The sequence below is a fragment of the Urocitellus parryii genome, chromosome 5 (genome assembly GCF_045843805.1).
Source record: "Urocitellus parryii isolate mUroPar1 chromosome 5, mUroPar1.hap1, whole genome shotgun sequence".
Lineage (NCBI taxonomy): Eukaryota > Metazoa > Chordata > Mammalia > Rodentia > Sciuridae > Urocitellus > Urocitellus parryii.
In genome coordinates, this window is record NC_135535.1 from 44,610,172 (window position 1) to 44,633,831 (window position 23,660).

At 33.2% G+C, this 23,660-nt stretch overlaps 1 protein-coding gene across 1 annotated transcript in view; it reads right to left on the minus strand.

Moving 5' to 3' along the window:
* The window catches only part of Trhde (thyrotropin releasing hormone degrading enzyme), a 377,691-nt gene that overhangs the window by 88,104 nt on the left and 265,927 nt on the right, over positions 1 to 23,660 (minus strand). Inside the window, exons 8-10 of the mRNA XM_026386682.2 lie at positions 7,098 to 7,163; positions 6,294 to 6,481; positions 859 to 947 (exon numbers count right to left, since the gene is read on the minus strand). Coding sequence (XP_026242467.2) covers positions 859 to 947; positions 6,294 to 6,481; positions 7,098 to 7,163 — 343 coding nt within the window. The remainder of the gene's footprint in view (positions 1 to 858; positions 948 to 6,293; positions 6,482 to 7,097; positions 7,164 to 23,660) is intronic.

Consider the following 23,660-nt stretch of genomic DNA (forward strand, 5'->3'; position numbering starts at 1 on the left):
TGTTTATTTATACCTCACCTTACTGAAAAAAAAAATTGTGGCTGTTTAAAATGATGTAAGGTAACATCAATTAACAGTATGTGAGAAAGAAATAAGAAAAACAAAATATGAACACACTTGACCATCTAAATCTAAATGAAAAGTTACATAAAAGATGATAATTGACTTTTTCTCTAACTCAATGGAAAACAGAAATAAAAGGGACCTGGTTCACACTCTAGCTTGAAGGATATAGATTGGATTTGAGAAATAGGTTTCTGACAGTGAATTGAAACAGGTCACTATCTTATTTGAAGATATTTAGAAAGAGAATAGAATCTCATCTCTCTCTGCTCCTTGAGGTTTGACCCAACCTAGGAGATGGTTAGATGCCATGTAAAAGCCCCTCCCTCCTGGCCCTATAATTATCTAATTCCATGGAGAATATTGCCTTTCTGGTCCCTTAAAGAGACAGTCTGGTCCCTTAAAGAGACTAAAAGGTAGAAGGAAAATGGGATTAAAAATTAGGCCTACATTTTAGTATTTGAAATAATGTTCTACTGGGAGTTATGATTATATTTTAATTACACTTGGAATCACAAAATTACACAGCCTAAAACAGATAATATTAATTCTATAGATACTTATTTTAAAATTTTCTCTTTACCATAAAAGAAACAAATATAAAATTACCTAGGAAGCTTGAAATTAGACTATTATTCTATATTATACCTAAGTTTTTAGAAGTGATTAACATTCCTTTACTTTCTCAATATAATTTATTTTTATTCACATTTTATAACAGCTAAAACTAGAGGTTAAGTTGCCAAACAATTATCTGAAACCAAATAGTTCCTCAGGGGACAATATATATTTTACCTGATTTGTTAGACACCCAAATAATTGCTTCTGAAGACACATGGCTTCTATTTCCTACTACAATAGTTAATGGAATCTGCCACAGGTAACTGAAAAATAAAAGAGAAGCTTTAAGAATAAAATATCTACATCCAAACAAAAATAAACAACATTTTCTATCTACCTTCTATATGATTTTATTACTCTCTTCAGTAAAACCAAACAAGTAAATAAGTATATAAATCCCAGTTAGAAAGACAAAAAATAAGTCAAAAAGATGAGTTTATTATTACATGCCATTAAGAAGACTTAACTTTAAAAAGTTTCGGTTTCAGTGCAAAAGAAAAACAACTTTATTTTGCAGAAAAAAAAACAGATTTGCATTTTAAAAGTAAAAAGTAACTATATTCCAAAAATCTGAACCACATTATATATTGGTTAAAGTCTAAAAATAAACCCTTTCCACTTTTTCTATATTAGATTAATATAAATTTCAGTGGTTTCATCATTTACACTTTAAAATTTTCCTTAGTTATTATCTAACAATTCTGGTAACACTACTAACATATTTTTAGAGAGAGAATAAAATGGCACATCTAAAGAATAAAGGAAGAACAAAATTAATTGGATTTCCCCAAAGTCCAGATCAATACCAACAACACTGTGGGACATACTTAATACTCTGTTTCCTGAAATGAAATTTCCAAATTGATGTGTCAAAGCATCTATCAATATTCAGGGTCACTCATGAATCTCAACTATTAAAAAGAAGCATGTTTTTTTACATTTACCTTTTATAGGGTAAAATTGATATCTAGGCTTGTACATGAATTAATATCAATTTAATCTCAAAGAGCACCCAGAGATTTGCTGGATGGTTTTACAATAAGCCCAATGACTAGACTTTGCTTTCTTCCTTGAAATACAGCTTGATTATATTGATCTCTCCACTGCACCATTAGCAACAGGGGTATCCAATAATTACAGTATGGGAAAAATAATTTTTATTTTAGAATGATATTGTCAAGATACAATAAGTAAAGATACTGTGTGAGTTTAATATCTATGAGAATAAATGGAGAATGGAACACTTTTGAGGGATCATGCTTGGCATAACATATTGAAACAAGATCATGTCTTTTTTGAGGGTGGGAGAAAAGGGTATCTCCACTGAATCCATCATGCAGAATTTGGTTATTTGATCAGTTAATTGTTTCACTCATTATAAAAAGAGTTCTATGGTACAAAAGAGTCTGAATAGAAGACTGGAAGAAATTCATAATTGTATATCAACTGTTATCTCCACTATTGAAAGTTAAAATAACACATTTAAGATTCTAAATTAGAAAACTATATATTATACTTAATTACAGAAATATTTTTGAGTGTCAACTATTCAGAGACACTATGCTATACTACAATGGACTCCCCATGATTGGCCAGGAAGTACTTTATGGTAGTCATTCTTTAGATAGTAAAAACTTAGTGAGAAATTACCCATGTAAGTTCTTTAATAAATACTTTCACACTTCCAACAAAGAACTAAAAATATCTTAAAAATATTTAATGGTAGATTTATTGGAATAAAGATACAAAAAACTGATGTATTTCTTTAATAGCTATTCTTTAAAGATAATGAATCTCTTTTGATTAATTGTAATAATTAGACAACAATGTCTCCAGTTTGAGTCTAATTCTCAAGTTAAACTACAGGGTCACTGAGAAAAGCTATGAAAGAGGAGTTGTTTTATAAATCACTGTTGAATGTGTTAATATGATTGAATTGACTTAGATTAAAGGAAAATAAAAAAGGCCAGATTAACCTATAAGTAAGACAAAAATGCTCTTGGGCTGGGATTGTGGCTCAGCAGTAGAGTGCTTGTTTAGCATGGGTGGGACCCAGGTTGGATTCTCAGCACCACATAAAAATAAAGACATTGTGTTGTGTCCATCTACAAAAAAGATTCTCTCTCTCTAAAAAAAAATGTTCTTTATGAACTTCACATTTTTGTATGAATCTTCCACATTGAATTGGGTCAAGCAAAATGTGAAGTCAGATAAGTATTAGTTAAAGAGCAAGGAATATAAAAAATTAGGAGAATTAAAAAATCATTAAGGGAAAATATGTCTTTTTGTAGCATGATCCAAAAATGTTTGTGAAGCACTGTGTGCCCCTAATACTTGTATTTGAACTGTATTCTTCTAAATAGCCAGAGATCATGATAAAAACTGAGATGTTTCAATGTAAGTTTTCAAAAAAGTCTCTAAGGTACAAGAAAATGAGATTCATATAAATACTTGCATGATTCTTACAGTCAATATCATATGCATAGAGAAAATGAATTAAATAAACAGACACTATTACACAGCTGCTGTGATATAAAAAAAAGTTACCTATTATAAGATTTTAGAACACAAAGTTGGTATATTTTGTAAAATTCTTAAAATAGACTTTTATGTTTTCTCTAAGGAAGTTTTTGTACCCTACACAAAATCTATACAAGTGACAAAGATAAATTGTTACAAGTTACCATGCAGATCTGAAATTTTGTATTCATTTCAAAATTGTTGGACACGTTGACATCCTGTTATTTTTCATAGCTTTTTAAACAAAACATATTTAGTCATTTTATAAATTTCATTTTAAAAGCAAAGAAGTCATAATAATCATGGTGGGGTTTGTTTTGTTTTGTTTTGTTGTTTTGCTAAAAGACTAGAGGACACTCAACAATATTGAGTAAAGGACCCTGTATGGTACACTGTAAAGAAATCAGTCTTCAGTGGGTTAGCTTAAAAAGAGACTAGAAAAAAGATCTTGTGAGAATGGATTGTGTTTCTGCCTCTTTAATTTAATTCAAATTTTATTTATTTCACTTAACCATTAAAAAGACATTAAAAATTAATTTCAGAAGACCCTAAAACCATTTATTTTCTTTAATAGTTCCAGGGATTAACCGTCTTCATTATCAGTTTACATTTTTATAATAAAACAACTTTAATTTTAAGGATTACATTAAAGTAGAAAAGAATGGGCATATATTTTAGCTGAGTCAGGAACCTTTTAAAAAATAGTATCAACATTAATGAAGGATTAGTGTAAATCTTATGAAAAACTAGAGAGTGTTACTATCAGGACAATGAGACATGGGAAATGTAAACATGCAGGTACATAGAATTCTCTACAACACAAAACTCTTAGAAGCTCCTCTGTGGTTAAGGAAACGTTATATAACACTATAGGGAAGTAACTTTATAAAGAAAAAGGCTTCACCAATTCACCACTTCCCAAGTACCACAGTTCTATTACATTTTTACACTCTGTTAGATATTCATTAACTTTGTGCAGTTATTGGTTAAAGATCTTTCCTTTCTCTGCTGCAATACAATTGTCATGTATGAAAAAATATAATTACTGAACACATTAAAATGTTCTATGCATGTCATAGTTATGTTCTGGTATCCCCTAAAAAAATGAAAAAAAAATTGACTCTCCTGATTCAGAAAACATCCATAATTTAAAGAATTTCTGGCATAGGTAGGTATAGGTTTTACTGCATCAACTGTGTGCATTGTGTATAAAGACCTAGGAAAGCTATGTACAAAAGCCAGACAGAATTAGTATTGAAGCTTTGACCAGAATGTCACAGTGAATTAAAGATCAATAATGTAAAATTGGAATACTACATTTGCAACTACAAGCTCTATTATTTCATAATAGATAAACTCATTTTTGAGACTAATAAGATGCCCTGTATGATCATTCTCTTAATACTTTCTATGCCAATTTCTCAGAGTTCAAAATCATTCATATGATTTTAAAACAGCCAATGTGAAGCTCTAGATACTATGTATACAGCATGGGAAAAATTTTTCCCAGACTCACAGCTGATATACTGATGTATATTATAGGTTCACAAAGTATTTTTGTTCAAATTTTTTTTCTGTCATCTATGCGTCTTTTATGTTTTTCTGCATCAGTGATGCTGTGTCAGACTCAGCATCCTTGAAGGCCTGGCCCGAGTATCTCCAGCTTTGCCACAGTCAAGTAGTTTTTACGTACTTCCTGGCGAGACCAGGGTTGATGCTAAAGCATGTTTAGCCTGGGGCCAGATGGTGAAGGATTAGAAGTAGCACTTGGCAGCTGTGGGGAATCTGAGCTGGGGAGAGCAGCCTTGATGGGCAGACCCAGACAGCACTGACAGTTCAACAGGGTGATGTGGGATTACAGAAGAACAGAGAGTGGGGAGGCAGAGGGCAGTGCCTCGAAGTGTGTGTGTATATTGAGAAGGTTTAAGAAGCTGCTGTCCTAAATCATATTCCAAATGTGGTCACCAGAATTTTTTTTTTAATTTTTATTATTGGTTGTTCAAAATATTACATAGCTCTTGACATATCATATTTCATACATTTGATTCAAGTGGGTTATGAACTCCCATTTTTACCCCGTATACAGATTGCAGAATCACATCGGTTACACAGCCACTGTTTTACATATTGCCATACTAGTGTCTGTTGTATACAACAGACACCAGAAAATATTAATGAATTTTTCAATCACTTCTCTGAATATCCAGAATTGGAGGTAGATAACTTAGGAATGATTTCCACTCCTCTTAGAGATAACAAAGTAAACTCTGCTCCTGGTCTCTGATACTGGTGGTTGATGAAGTCAGACTCCTAATTTTCAAAGGTAATGGGAGACAGCACATGGTTAACCTAACCCAGGGCACCTTAGAAAAAACTGAAACTGACTAACACAGTTCTACTATCATTCTTTGGCTCAGCCTTTAAAATGAGACACAAAATAAAAAAACATAAGGTAAAAAAGAAAACAATCCTACACAATGAATTATCAGGTATTAAGTTAGAGTTTCAAAAGAAAGGTAAAATAACAACAAAATAACAATCCATGTATGTTGTCAATTTAGTGGTTTCAAACACTAAAAGCGAAGGAAAGATAACTTATTTTTTATATGGAGTGTCATTCATACTTAGATCATTTTAGGTATTCTATTTTAAGTTCCTTTGACTCAGACATTATTTAGATTTTCATTTGCTTTAATTGTTTTTTTTTCTGGATTGTTAGTTTCCTTTATAATTTGTCTTATAAATCTCATGGTTTTCTCAAAATTCACTGCAACACACCTTTCTTGTATTTAATTCAAGAAATATTCAGGAAGAAAAGTGAAAAAATCACATCTTAATTTTTATATCATCATTTATAATTGAAAATTCCATTTTCTGAAATAAATAATGTGGTCATATTGAGGGTTAAAATATCCATAGAATGGAAGTAAAAAGAATCAAAATGAAATAACATGCATAAAGAAAGAAATTAAAATTATATTTTACTTATAATATTTCAGAATGTATTATCAATGCTTTTTAAATTATTAAAAGTACAATGTGAAATATAAAAATAAAAGCATTTTTTCATGGAAAAAAAAATGCTCTACCTGTTATTTTGGCGTTCAAGTGATTTAGTTTTAGCACTGATATCATAAATAAAATGTTGTTGGGTAATTATTATTCTATTTTCTGCTGTTGTATTTCCCAAGATGGTGATAACAGGATAACCCATCTGGAGTGTCCACTGATCCATTACTTCTTGTATATTTACATATTTTCCATTCCTTTTCAAAGCCTTTACAACCAAAATTGAATAAATTAGTTTCATAAACATGAATTATAAACATAATTAACATTAAGCCATTTTAATTTTTACCTTTTAAACTTTCCTAAATATGAAGACATTTAAATTAAGTGACATTAATATAAGACACTAGTAAAATTAATCTTACCATAAATTATGCTTCCTATATATGTATATATGTACATGCATGAAAGTTGTATTAACATTAAAGTCTATACATAACAGAAAATAAAATATACGTTATTGTTAAAGCAAGTATTTGTAGCATCATTTTCTATCCCTCAAATGTCTACAATCACATAGAAAAAATATATTTGAAACTTCAAAATGTCTTTAACATGAATCTCTGATATTATATTAGAGTCACATTTCAGAAATATTGTCATATTGAAAATAGGCAAGGTATCTTTATCACTACTTGTACTTTAAATAAGTTTGAACCATTGATCATTATAATATATCAAAATAAAACAGGAAGCAATATGAAGAAAATGGAAATAAAAAACTAAAGACAAACTGTCAGTGTCAATAAAAGTTAATAATGGCTTATATACACGATTCAAATGTTCAAGTAGACATTTTGATATTTGAGCTTCCTATACTTTACCTCTGATAATGTATTCCAGAGATCATTTCTCGCTGCATTGCCATACTTATGAATGGTTAAATAATCCTATAAGAATATAAAATTGTAATTACAATTCAAAGGTTAAGCAATTACCAGTAAACACATTTATTTCTCAGTTCAATTAACCATTTCTCTATTTTGGAATTACATTAATACAAAGAGAAAGACATGCAAAAAATGAAGAATCTGTTTTAAAATATTCCAAAGAGATTTCATTATAGCATATTTCCTAATTAAATCACCCAACAATATTCCTCTCTTAAAAATGATTTTCAGGGCTGGGGATATAGCTTGCCTTGCATGCACAAGGCCCTCAATTGGATCCCCAGCACCACACACACACACACAAAAAAAAAGATTTTCATAGATGTAATCACTTCTTATGGATTTCCAGGATCAAAGATTTTTTAATTGAGCTGGTCAACCTCAGCCAATTTTGAAGAAGCAGTTTTTGCAATGGAATAAGGACAAACTGTCCCATCAAGTTTTTATGTTGAATTGTTGAAAAGGAAGTATTTTAATGGGGAAAAAATCCCTAGCTAATGTATGCTGATGTTAAGAGGGATTATTTGCCAAAAGGGTATATTCTCTACAATTCCCCTGTCTCTCTAAAAAAGAGAGGCAGTCTGTTACAAAAATGATAAATATTTATTTCCATGAGTTTGAGACACACATTAATATCTAATAAGAAAGTTATTCCCAAGTTTATTTAATATTTTTAGGCTTAGGACTTCTCATTTCTCATTTTCAACCATTAGTGGCTAAACCTACACACTTTCTGATTCATGCCTGCCTTCCTTCAAAGAAGTGTGGTTTGTCTCATTATCAATGTGTTATTCAGCTATGGCTACTTGGCATTATTTTTTTATGATTTTTTTTCCTGATTTCAAAGTGGAAAAATGAAAATAGTGTTTTATATTGTACAGCAAAAGTCCTCCTCCTCCATTTGAAATTCTATTTTGTCTACAACATGTAGGTAGTTCACAAAAATTCTAATTTACATCAAAGTACTGAAACTTGGAAAAAAAATGCTGACTCCTTTCAGTACTCTATAGAGTGGAGTATTTTGGAGATAATTAAAGTTAGAGAAGCAAATTTTCTGAAATACAAATTGGAGCACCTGTGACAGATTCTGCTTTTGTTGGCAATTCACAGCACAGCAAATGGTGACTCCCACTTAATCGGAAGCCTAGAGATTCAATGTCCAATCCCAACATAGCAATCACAAATCCACCATCGTCATCAGGTGTTATGAATAACTGCTAAAAAACACAGCCTTTTATAACCAATCTGAATCCCAATTTGGCTCTCAGCATGCCATATGATGCTTTTTCCACATAAACCCTGGAACCAGAATTTAAATAATTTGTTTTGGATTTAACTTTGAAAATTATTCTTTATAATTTTTTAGCACTTGAATGAATTTGGGAACAATGAAACTCAAGAAATATAAATTAACATTTTATGTTAGTGATGCCCTAACAAAAAGTATTAAAATTAAAATAATTTACAGTTGGTTCTGTGTATGAAGGGTGCCCCTAAGGCTAATGCAAGAAGGAAATGGAGGAATACTACTGGGTTCAATATACAATATCCAATTCAATGATTTCAGTTGACCTTGTCCTAGTGTGAACCATCAGCTTGAGTTCTTGGTTTCCTCCCCAGTTCAGAACAAGTTTCACATTTCTATTTCAAGCAGCTAACATGTCAATATCCAGGCTTAAGAAGCAACTCCTAATTTGTTGTGTCAGTACTCAGAAAAGGTAGCATGTCTTCTTGGATTTCCAGAAGCCTTAATATTCAGATGTTATTAAAATTTGACACATGTCAACTTTTTTCAAAACAAACAACAAAACCAGAATTTCCTTAATTATGCTTGTCTTTCTCTTACACAAATACATTCATATCTTGAATTAAGAAAATTTTGTTGTATCTTTGAAAAAATTACAAAATAAAGAATAGTGAGTATATTTTCAATAATCATTCATTCATTCATTCATTCATTCATTCATTTCAAAAACCATATGGAGTACTTAGCAAGTATGAGGCAGATTCCAGGTACTGAGAAAATGGTGGTGATATTTATTAAGAATGACTGCAAATATTGAGATGAGATTTGTGAGGGAAGAGTTCCATGATTGAAGCTGTAGAAATCTTTGTACAACTACCACTTGGTAAGATGATTCAAACATTTGTATGTGAATAAGAAGATTTTACGTTTCTTTCAATCCTATTAGTCAATGTATATGGAAATTCTTGGGCATGTGAATCTGAAATAAAAATCTACATTTACATTTGTGTATATGAAAGTCAATCAGCAGTAGAGTTGATATATGATATAAAAAGAATATTTTAAGATCAATTTAAGAATAATTTAGGGTTCTCTATACTACATATTTCAGAAATAGTAGATTTGTCAAAAGGGATAAGACAAAGATGACCGCTATAATGTTCTTAAGGGATATTACAAATAACACAGATTGATTAAAAATTAAAAACATATTAACTAAGAGTATTTCAGTGCATCTATCTATGAAAATAGATATTTAAACATTGGTTTAAACTGCAGGAATAGAAATGTAACTGTTGATTGAAATCCAAGGGCCAACACTCAGTAGCTATATAATCTTTGGTCCAGTTATATGAACTTTGGTAAATTGCTTAAGTTCTATGTGCTTGTTTTCATATTTATATGATGAAGGTAACAAAAGTATCATTACATAAAATTTGAGAATTAAATAATTATGTGTGTGTGTGTAAACACACACTTATATACATACCTCTAACACACATAAACAGTGCTACAAAAATGAAGAGTGCCTAGTACATCACAAGTACTCTGTAGACATTAGCAGATATAATCTTTTTAATTATTTCTGGCTACAGGCTAGAAAACTAAGTGGCAGAATGAAAACTATGATTAATAATAATAAAGAACACAGCACATATGAACATTAGTATTTGCCTCCTTTTTAGTACCATGTGAGATCCTTTGTATTTTATCTCATTCAATCTAAGCCAACATTATGAGGTAGATAGTATTATCATCATTTAATAAATAAGAGCACTAGATCTCAGAGACTATAGCCCACATACAACACCAAACTCATGCACACAACGGCCTACCCAAATCCAATATCCAAAAATGTTGCAACAGTATAACCAAGAATCATAGTTGACACTGAACTCATCCCCCACAACATTAGCTTCTTTGTGAGCCTTTCCCCAGCAATGCCCTTTCCATCCACCTCCACCAAAGAATCATCTTGATGCCTCCCTGTCTTTCTACCACATTCAAGTCATGATCTATTATCTAAATATTTCTTCAAGATTTCTCCTCCCCTCTGCCTCCTTGGAAGCCATTCTTCTGCTTCTTACTGGGCTAACTACAAGTGCAATAGCTTCTGCTTCAGCCCTTTCACGTATAATCTCTACTCTGAAGCCAGAATAATTTTGGTTAAATGCATACTGCTACTCCCAGAATAAAAACACAAACACCTGAGTGTGACTTAAAAATGTCAACCATGATTTCGTCCTTCTGTACTTATCCAATACTATCAGTTAACTCATGGATCCCCACTTCAACTTAGCCACTTTCAGCTTCCTGAAGGTGCTTGATGGGTATGTTCTCTCTTCTGCGGTACTCTGCACATACAATTATCTATACATCACTTTCTACTTTCTCTACCTAAAGTGAATTCAAACTCTACAAACTCCATGCCTCAATTTTGATGCATTTCCTCTATGAACCCTTCCTTTCCCATTCCAACCCTCTTCCTAATTCTAAGTTGAATATCTCTAATCTTAGAGTCTCACGTATTGTACTATATAAGAGCATTTATCACACTGTGTTATAATTGTCTGTTTATTAGTCTGACTGCTCACGTTGTCTACAAATTCAAAGAAAGTAAGAAACCTGTCACTCCTGTTAACCATTATTTAGCCCGCAACTCTGTGCCCAGACTAGTCACAGTAGATACTCAGTATATGTATATGATTTGTCTTTATGCCTATGCATATCTATTAATAACTGACAACATAGTAATTGAAGGTTTCCTATATTCATCAAATTTACCAAAATTTTCATATTTAGATACTAATATAGGATATGATTCATTATTTCCATGCATATCTGTCAGATATATAACTTGACTTGATATATGCAATTGCATATGAGGTCATCAAAAACTTGTGAACTATTGAGACCACTTTTGTTTGACTTCTTTTGCTACCAAGTGACATGGTTCATAACATTTAATCTACCAAATCCAATGGGACTAATAGACAAGGGGGAAAGTAAAGAGAGTGAGCTGAGGAAGTAAAGCACTATTATCTTTTGAAATTTACATGGAAATAATTATAGAGTACTTGCTCTCCTTTTAATGAGTCCTTCAACATGCTAGGACTCATGTAATCACTTAGATGGCTTATTTCTTGGGACATGGATGGAAGATTCCATATAATAGTATAGACTGATTTAAAGTGTTTAGCTGCAAGTAGCAAAAGTATCCAGAAGAGATTGACATTGAAATAGCAATACTGGATGAGTGTGGTGTGCATGCCTGTAATCCCAGCAACTTGGGAGACTGAAGAAGGAAGATTGTAAGTTTGAGGCCAGCCTCAGCAATTCAGCAAGACCCTATCTCAAAATAAAAAAATAAAAAAGGGTTGGGGATGTGGCTCAGTGGTTAAGCACCTCTGATTTCAATCCCTATTATCAAAACAAATTAATGAATAAATAAATAAACAAAATTTATTCTTTTATATTATAATGAGTAGGACAGACATGCAGTCACTCACTCTCCTTTAGAATGATTTTGATCCCAACCTTATATATGTTTTAACTTCATCCTCAGATTTGTGACTAGATGGTAGCAGCAATCCCAAGCACCACATTCAAACATGACTTGTACAGAAGAAAAACACATAATTTCTTTGTTAGAACCTCTTTCCAATTATCAGGAAAATTTCCCCTTAAAACCTTCTGTGAACTCATCCCCTGCAATTTGCATTTGTCAAAAATGCATCAAGTGCTTCAGCAAAAACCTGTTACTACAGCTTAAGAGAGTGTTGCTTTGGGCTATGATCAAGGGAAGACATAGTCCTCTGAAGCATATGGCTATTCCAAAGAGGGTGAGAACTTGGAAAAAATTAGATTTCTAATCAGCTAATGATTAGAAATTAGAAATTCAGCTAATACAAAGGAGGGGAGACTAGCTCTAGCTAGGCCACAGCAGGTTTCTCCAATGATACTGGGGACAGGAGTCTGGGCCCATTGATGCTGGGAAGCAGGTTGCCCTCTACTCATACCACTAGTCTGGAAAATGCCAGGTAAATTCAAGCATTGATTTTTTTTCTGACTATGTGACATGAAGGCTGAAGCAAAGGTTTGAAATATTGTTGCTTTCTATCAAGAATAATTATACCTCCAAAGATTTGTAGTGAGTGTTTGTCATTTTTTGGCTTTCTAGCATTTAAACTCTTTTTTTTATATACGAGCAATAACTCACTGTGGGATGTGGGAGGAAGGCAAGGACTCTACTTCCCACCATTACAATGGAAGGAACAAAATACTAAATACTCCCTCTCCACTTTTCCTGGCAGCAAAGAATGGGTGTGTGCCCTGGCCTCAGACAAGAGGATGCTTCCTCCTAGGACTATGAATTCTAAAGAAGTAATGCAGAAAGTCAGAAAACCTGAAAGATTATTCCCAGTGATACAATGATGGCTACACTAATGGCAATAATGGAACCAGCCACTACTGTGGCACACCAATCCTGACTGGCTTTCTTGATTCAAGGCTTGTACCATCTGTTGTGTCATCTTAATTCTCCAGCTTTCCCAGTGATTCTATGGATTACCTATATCCCTCCAAAAAAATTCCATTCTGCTTAACTCGGCTAGAGTTTGCTTCTGTTGCTTGCAACCCCAAATTCTGACAGATATAAAACCAATGGGTGATATAAACAATCAAGACAGCTGAAAATGATCTTGATGATCCATAGAAAGGAAAGTAGAAACTATCTCGTATGCCTTATAAAAAATAAAAACCAAAGACACAAAGTTCTATTTAGTAAATGTACTAGGCTTTCATTATGTTAGAAACAGTAGGTATGGGGCTTATGAGAGGTTGTTATGGTTTAGATGTGAAGTGTCCTCTCCAAAGCTCATGTGTGAGACAATGCAAAAAAAGGTTAGAGGTGAAATGGTTTGGTTATGAGGAGCTTTAACTAATCAGTGCATTAATCCATGGATGGGGATTAACTAGTTGGTAACTGTAAACAGGTAGGGAGGGTGTGGCTAGAAAAGCTGGGTCAGTGGGGATGTGCCTTTGGGTACATATTTTGTCCCTGGTGAACAGAGCTCTCTCCCTCTGATTCCTTGTTGCCATGTCCTGAACTGCAGTCCTCTGCCATACCCATTTGCCATGATGTTCTGCGGCCAGAGCTATGGAGTAAGCTGTCTATAGACTGAGACCTCTGAAACTATGAACTCCAAATAAACTTTTCCTCCTCAAAAATTGTTCAGCAGTGAAAAAGTAACTAAAGCAGATGTATATTTAAATTTAAAAAAAAAAAGAGAGGTAAGAAAATTAGATAAGTAGGGTTAAAACTGAAATGAAATACAGAAAGTTCCATATTTAGGGGTAAAAATAGTATTACAACACAATAAGATTAAAACTATATAAAACTTTTGTCTTAGACTTATAAAGCAGGGGTTTTTGAAGTGGAAAAAGGAAACTCTAGACCTAAATATTTGTAAATGTGTGCATTGTTAGAGTAAGGTGATATTAAAGGGATGCATAAACAACAACCAAAAAAAAAGTAGATTTAAAATGCCAGATCACAGCAACATCATACAAAAGTTATATCAAACACCCATCTCAAGTCTGGCCCATGCACTTCAGACCCGACTTAGAGAAACAAAAGCAAAGTGACCAAAACAGTTATGGATGACAAACTAAAACAAAGAAGGCTAGACTGTACAAAAAGATAGTTATTTTGATTATTTTCAAAACCAGCAGGAAATTAGGAGATAAGTAAAATGAACAGCAAAATATTGAGAAAGCCTTCTAAGAGAATAAAAGGAATCTTCAAAGTTTAATTCTGTTAGAGAATCAAAGAGAAGAAAGTACAAATTATAATTTCAACCTTTCTTTGTTATTACAGTAAGTTTTTAAGAAGAAAATCCAGTATAATAGCAAACAACCATTACCAAACTTTTGGGGTACTACAATTTCAAGCCACCAGAAACAGTTTAGAGAAAGAAAAAGAGGCAGGGACAAGATGACAGTTGAGAACGAAACCTATTTGAAGAAATCTAAGAACAACAGTTGAAAATACAATTATCATTGTTTGTATGCCATTCTGATTCTGACTTTAAAAAGTATGTTTACCCTAAATTCACCTTCAGAAATGGTTTGATTGGATATGGGAGTATTCAGATATTTCTCTAAGCACAAAAAGGCATTTTACATGTTTTAAAAATCCATTACCCCCCTTAATGAATGTAAATTTTGTAAAAATCAGTATACTTTCAAAGGAGGTTGCTAAATATAGCAGAAAATCAGAAAATTTTAAGTCAAAACAATCTGCCAGCCTATAAAACATTTTTTGGCATGTTTGTTTTAAATTATAGACAATGGCATATCCTCACATCAGTTTTGTTTTAAAATATTTCTTATGTAGTAATTATAGATCAAGCCACCAATGCCTCAACATGTAGGCACGTAACCAGAGTTATAATATTGCCACTACTAGATTTGTACTTCACTGTAGAACAACCTGACAAAGTCCCACACCTGTCAGCAAAATAGGGTGGATATAATAGTCTATAGGGGTGTTTCAGGGTACTAAAATATCCCCACCTCTCACTTTTCCTGCAAGCCTGAAATATTACTGAGACATAAAATGAATCTATTGATAAAACTGAAGTTTGTGAATTGCTTTTTTCCAAATGCCCTGATAAAAGACTTTGATCACTATAAGCTCATAAAATAGATAAATTCTATTCTGGCTGGTAAAAATGCACTGCCTTGTGTAAATCAAGATGCCCACTGCTCATAAATATGTACACAGAATTCCCCTCTCCCACCTCCTTTCTCTCTCTGTCGTGGTCCTGGTGACCAGTTGAGAAGCAACTGTAATTTAGCTTAGTAAAAACAGTATATATATATATATATATATATATATATATATATATATATATATATATATATGAACAAGGTAAGAATCCAGGATGATCCTTGCCAATTATGTGATCTTGAGGAAAGTAGCAATTGTTTCTAAAACTTAATTTCTTCAGCTGTAAAATGTAGATAATATAGTACCTGATAAGATAATGCACAGAAGATGCCATACAACAAATAAAACCCTGAAAAAAATGCTTGCCACACCAAGAATCAAAGAAACTTTGGTTATTTTAATAGCATGCTCAATGGGAGAAGAAAAAACAAAAAGGTCTAGAATCAACATATTTTTCTTCTCTCCAAGAGAAGTCAGAGTATTCTAAAGGTCAAGTAGGGAAATTATATGGCCTAAACTGAAAGAAGAATGTACTTGGAAGAAAACAGGAAAAGAAAGAAGAGGGGAGGAAACAAAGGGAAGGGAGGGAATGGGTGAACTTAGAAGACTTCTTTCCAACTCTGGGAAAGAAAAGGGTCTTGGATGGATCCTCAGGTTGTGGGGTCTCATACCCTATTTTCCACAGAGTTCTACTGAAATCACAAGACCACTGATGCTCATGGAATAGAAACATTAATTAGTCTCATCAGCACAAAACAAAATTGCCCAAGTCATCACTAAAGCAGTAAAGAAACTAACCTTCAAGTGACCAGAAAGGCTTAGAAAAGATAATTATCAAACTGAAGAAATATGTGCTATCTCTACTTCTTCCCCACTGACTAATCAATGCCCTTAAATGAAACTGTGTATCAGTGTGGATGAGACCAAGGACTCTTTATCTTATGCTTTGGACACAAAAGTTCCTGGGAATGCTCTCATATCAATGGGCACGACAGAAGGAGACTTCATAAAGATAGTTTATATTTCCCATAGTTCAGAAGCCTGAGAGATTCTTTTTTTTTTTAGAGAGAGAGGGAGAATTTTAATATTTATTTTTTAGTTTTCGGTGGACACAACATCTTTGTTTGTATGTGGTGCTGAGGATCGAACCCAGGCCGCATGTATGCCAGGCCAGTGCGCTAACGCTTGAGCCACATCCCCAGCCCAAAGAGATTCTTTTACACAGTGTTAAAATCATACATAATACTTTGTTAATATAGTACACTATGTACTGTTATTATTAACAGCAGATATTTTTCTATCATTTCCATCTTCACTTCCCTGATGATCCAGTTTATATTTCATAGTTCATCTTCATCAATTTCTGGCAAATATCTTCATTTCTTTTGTAGCCTGGTTGTTTGATTAAACTGTCTTCATAAAAACCCTAGCCCTGAATGAATCCAAGCGTTTGTCTTCTCCAAACCTGCACTCATATAGCTAAGCGTCACAACAGAACATCATGCAACTGAGAAGCTTAGCTTTATTAAAGGTTCATTTCATCATCATCAAACTCAAATAGGTACTCAAAGCTCTCAGACAGTCCCTTCCTACCCCTCCCAGTCTTTAACCTGCAAACCTCTCCACCTCACACTCTCACTCAATTTGCATTCAGCTACTCATCTTGTCTCTAGAAACAATGAAAAAAAATAGACGACATCAGAAAAGACTTCCCTTATTTTCCTATTTCCAAATTTACTAGAAAGATGTCTTCCCTTAAAGAAAAATCCTTTCATCTTTGCAGGGATCAATATTCTAGAGGCGTCTTTTACTCCTCAAATATTATCACACCCTTCTTCTCCTGAAGCTTTCTCTGACCCCCAAAACCAGTACAGCTAGCTCTCATCTTGAAAAACAATAATCACCCTTCGCCCTTATTCCCTTATATGTCTGGACCCCCATTTCTCAGATGTCCTTCTTTGACAAATTCGATTAAACTTTATTCTGCATACTCTAGCTTGTCTGCCATGTTTCTGTTTTACTGGAAACCAGTAAGTTTTCAGGCTGCCAGAAGAAACAATTTTCAGTCTTCATCCTACTTCACCTCACGGTTGCATTTAACTCTGTCGGCCAACTTATTCTTGGAAGGAGCTTTTCTTTTGGTACTAGTGACAGATGAGGTCTTTGTTATTCTGCCCACTTCTGGCTATTTCATCTGGTTCTCTCCCATAGGCCCCTCTCTTCCTATCAACATCCAATCATCACATCTTTTAGGACTTGCTCCCAAGCCCTCAACTCAGAAATTCAGAACCATTCTTGACTGCCTTCCCTTCCCACTTCTCACATGACACACTTTAACCAATCTATAGATTCTATCTTCAAAAAAACATTGCAAATCCATTTATTCCTCTGTATATCTTCTTACTGTTTTAAACCTCCATAACATCTTATCTGAATATAAAGAAATTTATCTTCCTCACTTTTAACCCAAGTCCTCTTTTGATATGTTGGCTACCTCATTCCCAGTGTATTATCACAATTAGTCTGAGAACTATTTTAAATATAAGTAGAACCATGTGCTATCCATTCTAAAAATGTTTAATAGCATCGTACCACACACAGAACAAAGAGGAAACTTAACACAGTCTACTTGGGCATTGCATAATTGGCTGCACCCACCTTTCGCACTTCATCTGGCTTTTCCCTGTTTGTCCACATGCTCAATTTTTTTCAGTCCTTTTCACAAGCTCTTTGCTCTTTCTGGAATCTCCTTCCACCTTACCTCTTTATTATCCTTCAGTCCTTGGTTTACATGTCTTCTCAATTCCCTTAACAACTCATCTAATGCTGCTCCAACCTACACACCCATCATGCTGTCTTACAGTATCCTATTTTTTTCCTTCCTAGCACTTATCACATTAAAGATACGTACACTTTTTTCTTATTTTGTGTCTCCTCTATTCTATTATATGATTCATGAGAACAGGGCATCTATTTTCTGTATACAGCATGCCTTAGCTACTTGGCACTTATCACAGCGTGAGACTTAGAGAAAGTGGCTAATAAAGATGTACAGAAATGACTGGATGTGTCTGATGGGTGACCAACGTGGACTGCAGACATAAAACTAAGCAAGGCTTGTACAAGAAGAGAAATCCTTGACTTGGTTTATTAACGCAAAGAGTTAAGAAAGTACTTTAACACTTTAAGTGGAGTCTGCATCTGAATTAAAAAAAAATCTGTCAAATAACCATAGAGAGAGACCTTGAACAGGAAAAAAAAAAAGGTGAATATAGGAAACAGATTGCAAAAGAAAAATCAGATTCAGTATAATAAATGAACACCACCATTTCCCTGTGTCATGCTAGCTTGGAGTGCTCTCTTCCACAGACTGAAATACAGTTTGGAAACCAAAATGTAAGTTTCAATGAATCTGCATTTTTTAAAGCCAGGTTCCAAATATGTAACTGAGAATAAGTTTTTGAGACATTCTTCTTAAGCACTATTTTTTAACATGTAGCTTTTCATAAAATATTATTAGATATAAGAAATCATGAGGAGATTTTTATAATAAAGGTATTATGGCTCATTTTTTTTATTTTATAACTATTTTTACATGTTATGTAAAAGACAGTAAGATCTTAATTTTGAAATAAGTGAAAACCAGTAAGAAATGTTATAAGGGAATAAGTAAAAAGAGTGAAGTGTAACAAAGAATATATATAATTTTTTTTCAACCTTATTGCTGATAAAAATATATACACTGAAATAGCAATGAGATACTTTTTCATTCTTAATTAGTAAGAAACTTATTTTGAAAATGTATAAGACCCAAAGTAATTTGATTATGGTATAATAAAAAGAGAACTTCCAGACTTTACTTCTAGCATTAGATACTGACTTAACATTTTGAAGGAAAGATTGATAATAAGAAATGTATTGAAAAGGTCATCAAAATATAAGGGGAAAATTTATCATTTAATGCTTATTGAAGTATCATTTAAAAATATTGGAAAGCAACTTAAAGGTTCACAGACAGGAACATAACTTAAAGTATTATGGTACATCTATGTCATGCTACTAGTATTAAGCTATATAACAGTATCATTAAACAATTATAAAAATATGAGTAGGAATAAAATACTCCCAATTGAGGATTTTTTTGGCATCAAAACTTGTAACATTGCCAAATAGATGGTCTTAGACTATTATATGCACTTTCCAAAACAGATAACATAGGAGAAAAAAATAAAATTTAAAAATGAAGAAAATTGCTGATGGGTTAGATACACAGGCTAGAGGAATGCTTCTAAAGAAGTTTACTGTACTTATGAACTAGCAATATACCCAAATGATAAATGTCTATAAAGTATTAATGACAGTTTCAGATAGGTAAATTCAGGTATGGGTATTTACAGAACAGATTCATTCACATAAATACAATATACAAATATATCCATCTATCCAACTACATGTGCCTAATAATTTCACATATAATTTTAAAATTAAAAGATGAAAAACATAATTTTGTCCTGTCAACTTGATTAGGTAAAATGCATAATGTAACTTTAGTCCTTAACCAGGTAAAGATTAACTAATAAATACAAAACTGGAAGGCCTACAAATAGGTAGGTAAATATTACCATAGGGTATTGATTGATTACACTAAATTATTACTCAGTGATAACCTCTTTCTACTTATAACATATCTAAATCTGCACAGCATTCTCAGAGAAACATGGAGAAAAACAACTGAGCAAAACTACCTATGATCAACAGTTTCAGATTAAGCACAATTCAGTTATCACCTGTTAAATGCACAACACTCTCACTTCAGAAATAAATTACCTTTGAAACACTGTTGTATTATTTCATTTTAATTTATTTTAAAACCTATATGCAAGGAATCAAAAGCTCTCTTGCAAACACAAGACTGAGGTTTTCAAATAAAAACCTGAGTACACATGTTAACATATAACAGCTCACTGGAACACAAGTTATCGAGTATGTTGCTGCTAATAATAATCCCTGTGGCTTTGTGCCTGTCATTACCTTCAGGCTATCAGAATTTTATGAGCACAAACCAATAGTAATGATATTTCCTTTTTGCTTTTTATCCACACCTCATTGCCTTACATCGATTTGCATAAGCAATTTCCACCCTGATAATTGGAGCCAAACATCTTGTTGTAGGTTACCTTATGGAAAAGAGCAGTTAAATACTAATTAAGAGAAATCTTTCTTTATTCAACCATATTTTAGATGATGCTGAATTACCCTCTCTGGTTGAGCAGGAAGGTGACTCACATTCTGACAGGGATTTCAGGGTTGGAGTTTATAGCAAGCTTAATAATGATATTTCATCATAATTTCAATTCCCCGATGTTGACTCATAACAATATGAAGAATGGTACTTCTAGGTTCAAATCATTAAAACAATATTGTTTTATTTGAAAAGAAAAAGCAATAGTACTATGTACTAATTATATTTTTAATAGCTACTGAACCAATCAATGTTATCGGAGGACTTCATAATTATAGCTTTATTTTATATTTCCAGAAAAATCAGAGGAAAAAAGGGTAATTAAGGAGATTACAAAAAAAGTAGGAAGAAATAAGGAAGATCCAAGTCATATAATAAAAAAAATTATTGAAAAGCAGTACCTGAATTACTTAATTTTAAAATAAGCCTATAATACTTAGATAGAATCAGGATTAAAATCATAGGACTATAACCTAAATTATACAACAAGATAAAAGACGTAGTTCCTAAAACCAGGCATAGTGGTATACCCCTGAAGTCCCAGCTACTCTGGAGGCTAAGTTCAAAAGTTGAATATGAGCCTAGGAAATGTAGGAAGACCTGTCTTAAAAATGAAAGAAAGAAAGAAAAATAATGAAAGAGAGAAATCTAGGCTAATTTATTGATCACATGCATATTTAACAATAAGTATCGTTAAACATGGGTGTAAAATAATGTATGTGCACTAAACAATAAGATTCTTAGAAACTGAAAATTGCAAAATTTGCCAAAAGATGCTAGAAGTGGGCAGTATTTATTGAAGGAGGAATTTAAAGGAAACACTTACAGAAGCAAGAAAGATTTCAAGGGGATATGTAAAATCACCAAGAATTTCTAGAGAGACAGAATAAAATAAGAAGGGCAAAAATGAAGCATCTTTATGCACCAGGTACCGTACAGAAAAGAAAATTCAACAACATCAGAAATTGGAGTTTCTCCAAGTAAAAGAGAGGACAGAAATGAGGTCACACTGCGTGTATTCCACTCCAGTGTGCCATCAGAGAGAACTCCACTTGTGCTGTGGCAATATAATGAAAAAAAAAAAAACACTTTAGAATACTGTAAATACTAAAGACACATGGAGTCCCAAGTGATCTTACTAGCTTGTCCTTAGAAGATGACCTAGTAAGGAATCTGGAGATGATCATATCACAGACAAAAAAGATGTGTTGAAGGTAAGAATTACATTTGATTTTAAAAGTGAAACTTGAGCTTGTGTGAAAGAGAGTTTTTGGTTACTGCTGATCTGCTTATCACATTTCTCACTGACTCTATTTAAGTCCCCATAGGTACTGTATCATGCAGTTGTTTTCTTAGTCATCATTACTCACTGAAATCATGGCTAAGAGAAAATCCTGGCCTGGGAAAACAGGTAAGCTTACTTTCCAGATGTTACCTAGAGATGGTCCTAAATCAAAAGCAGTTTATAGACAAACTGCTGCTCAGATCTTCTGCCTATTCTTACCATATTCCAGGAAGACCAGCAAATGGGGGAGGTAGAATGAGCACTCCATATTTGTGACCCTGCAAACCAAAGCCTGAAATTCTTAAGTTAATCAAAAAGCAAAACAATTATACACAATTGTAAGCTCCCTCCATCTTTTCTCTAACTTATTATTTTATAGTCATAACAAGAAATTTTTAAAATTTTAGATGTATCCCTGGTACATATTCACCCTGACATAACTAAATCAACTGATTCAAAGAGGAGACTAGAAATTACAGAGCATCAACAACTGAACTACAGTTAGGAAACAAGTAAAATATGCTCATTGTTGGATTTTCCTTATTTATCCTGTCACATACCTTTTTTTAAAAAAAAAATTAGTTGTAGCTCTACACAATACCTTTATTTTATTTATTTTTATGTGGTACTGAGGATCTAGGCAATCACTGAACTGCTAAGCCACAACCCCAGCCCCCTGTCAAATACCTTAATAGTTACAAAGCTATTAAAATGAGTTGAAAACATTCTGGTAGAGAAGGATCACGTGGTCTTAATATAAACAGAGGAAGAGACAAATCAAAGATTAAGTAGTTTTTAAACCTCCATATGGCAACCTATAAAATAATGCAACTAACGTTTAATCAATAGAATAAAGACATCTATACCTTAAGTGTGTTTAAATTAGCAATCCACCCACTAGTCCCTTCACTCTTATTCATTGGATGGGCTGAAAGCCTGGAAGCTATATCTCCTGTAATTTGTTGCTAGTTAAGTCCTAGTTTAAGTTCTATAAAATGAAAATATCCGTAAGAGTTAGGGAAGGTGGTAAAGAAGGAGAAGACCTCATTGCTCAGGCAGCAGAGTCCAGAGACATTGGCTTTGGCAGAAGACAGTTAAGATATTGCCAGTGGTCCAGGTGTACTGTAGGTAGTTAAGAATGTGGGTATTACTTCTTGTGATACCTAAATTTCCTAATTTTCTGAAAGCTTCTCATACCCACTCTTCCCCAGTTTTAAGAAATTTATATACCCAATGTTGAATTCCCTTCTAACTGGGTTTCAGTTTTGCTACTGAATGACATATTGGAAGTGATTCCAGACCTTTAGAAAGTTATTTGTTAGAGTCTGTAAACAAGTCAGGATGGCGCCTGGCATTTTGCCAGAGAAATGTTAGAGTCTGTAAACAAGTCTGGATGGCGCCTGGCAAAATGCCAGAGGGAGTGGTTTGTGAAGTAACGCCAGCAAGCTATTAAGTGTGGAGATTCCTTATTGGTTGACTGATGTATTTAGTTTATGTTAATTAGATAAGCTGTGTGGAATGTATAAATACAGCTCCTGTCCTACAATAAATGGCTTCCACTCCTGCTGTATCATCGTACACAAGTTGTCCGTCACCCCCCAGCTATTTTGCTGCAGCCAGACTGCGGCAGTTATTTACAAAACTCTGCCTATCTTAATTAGATGTAAAGGGGATAATATTGATAGTAGATAACAGGGTCTTAGTAATTCAGGGTTTCAGGGACAAAACCATTTCTTAAATTATCATCAAAAGTTTCCTAACCTGAAGAATAGTTTTGGGGAAAATAGATGACTGTTTCAATAGAAGCTTATGGCAGAACAGAATCTTTGAGAGGACTGGAAATTTCTGACTGAACTCTAGAAATTACAAAAGGAAGACAGTTAATTACCTTGGTGCTTTAAATTCTCAGTTGAAGGCATAGGTAGGGACTAGCAATCTTTTATGACTATGGTTAGAGTCTTGAATCTCTTATAGATTTAGAATTAATGTAT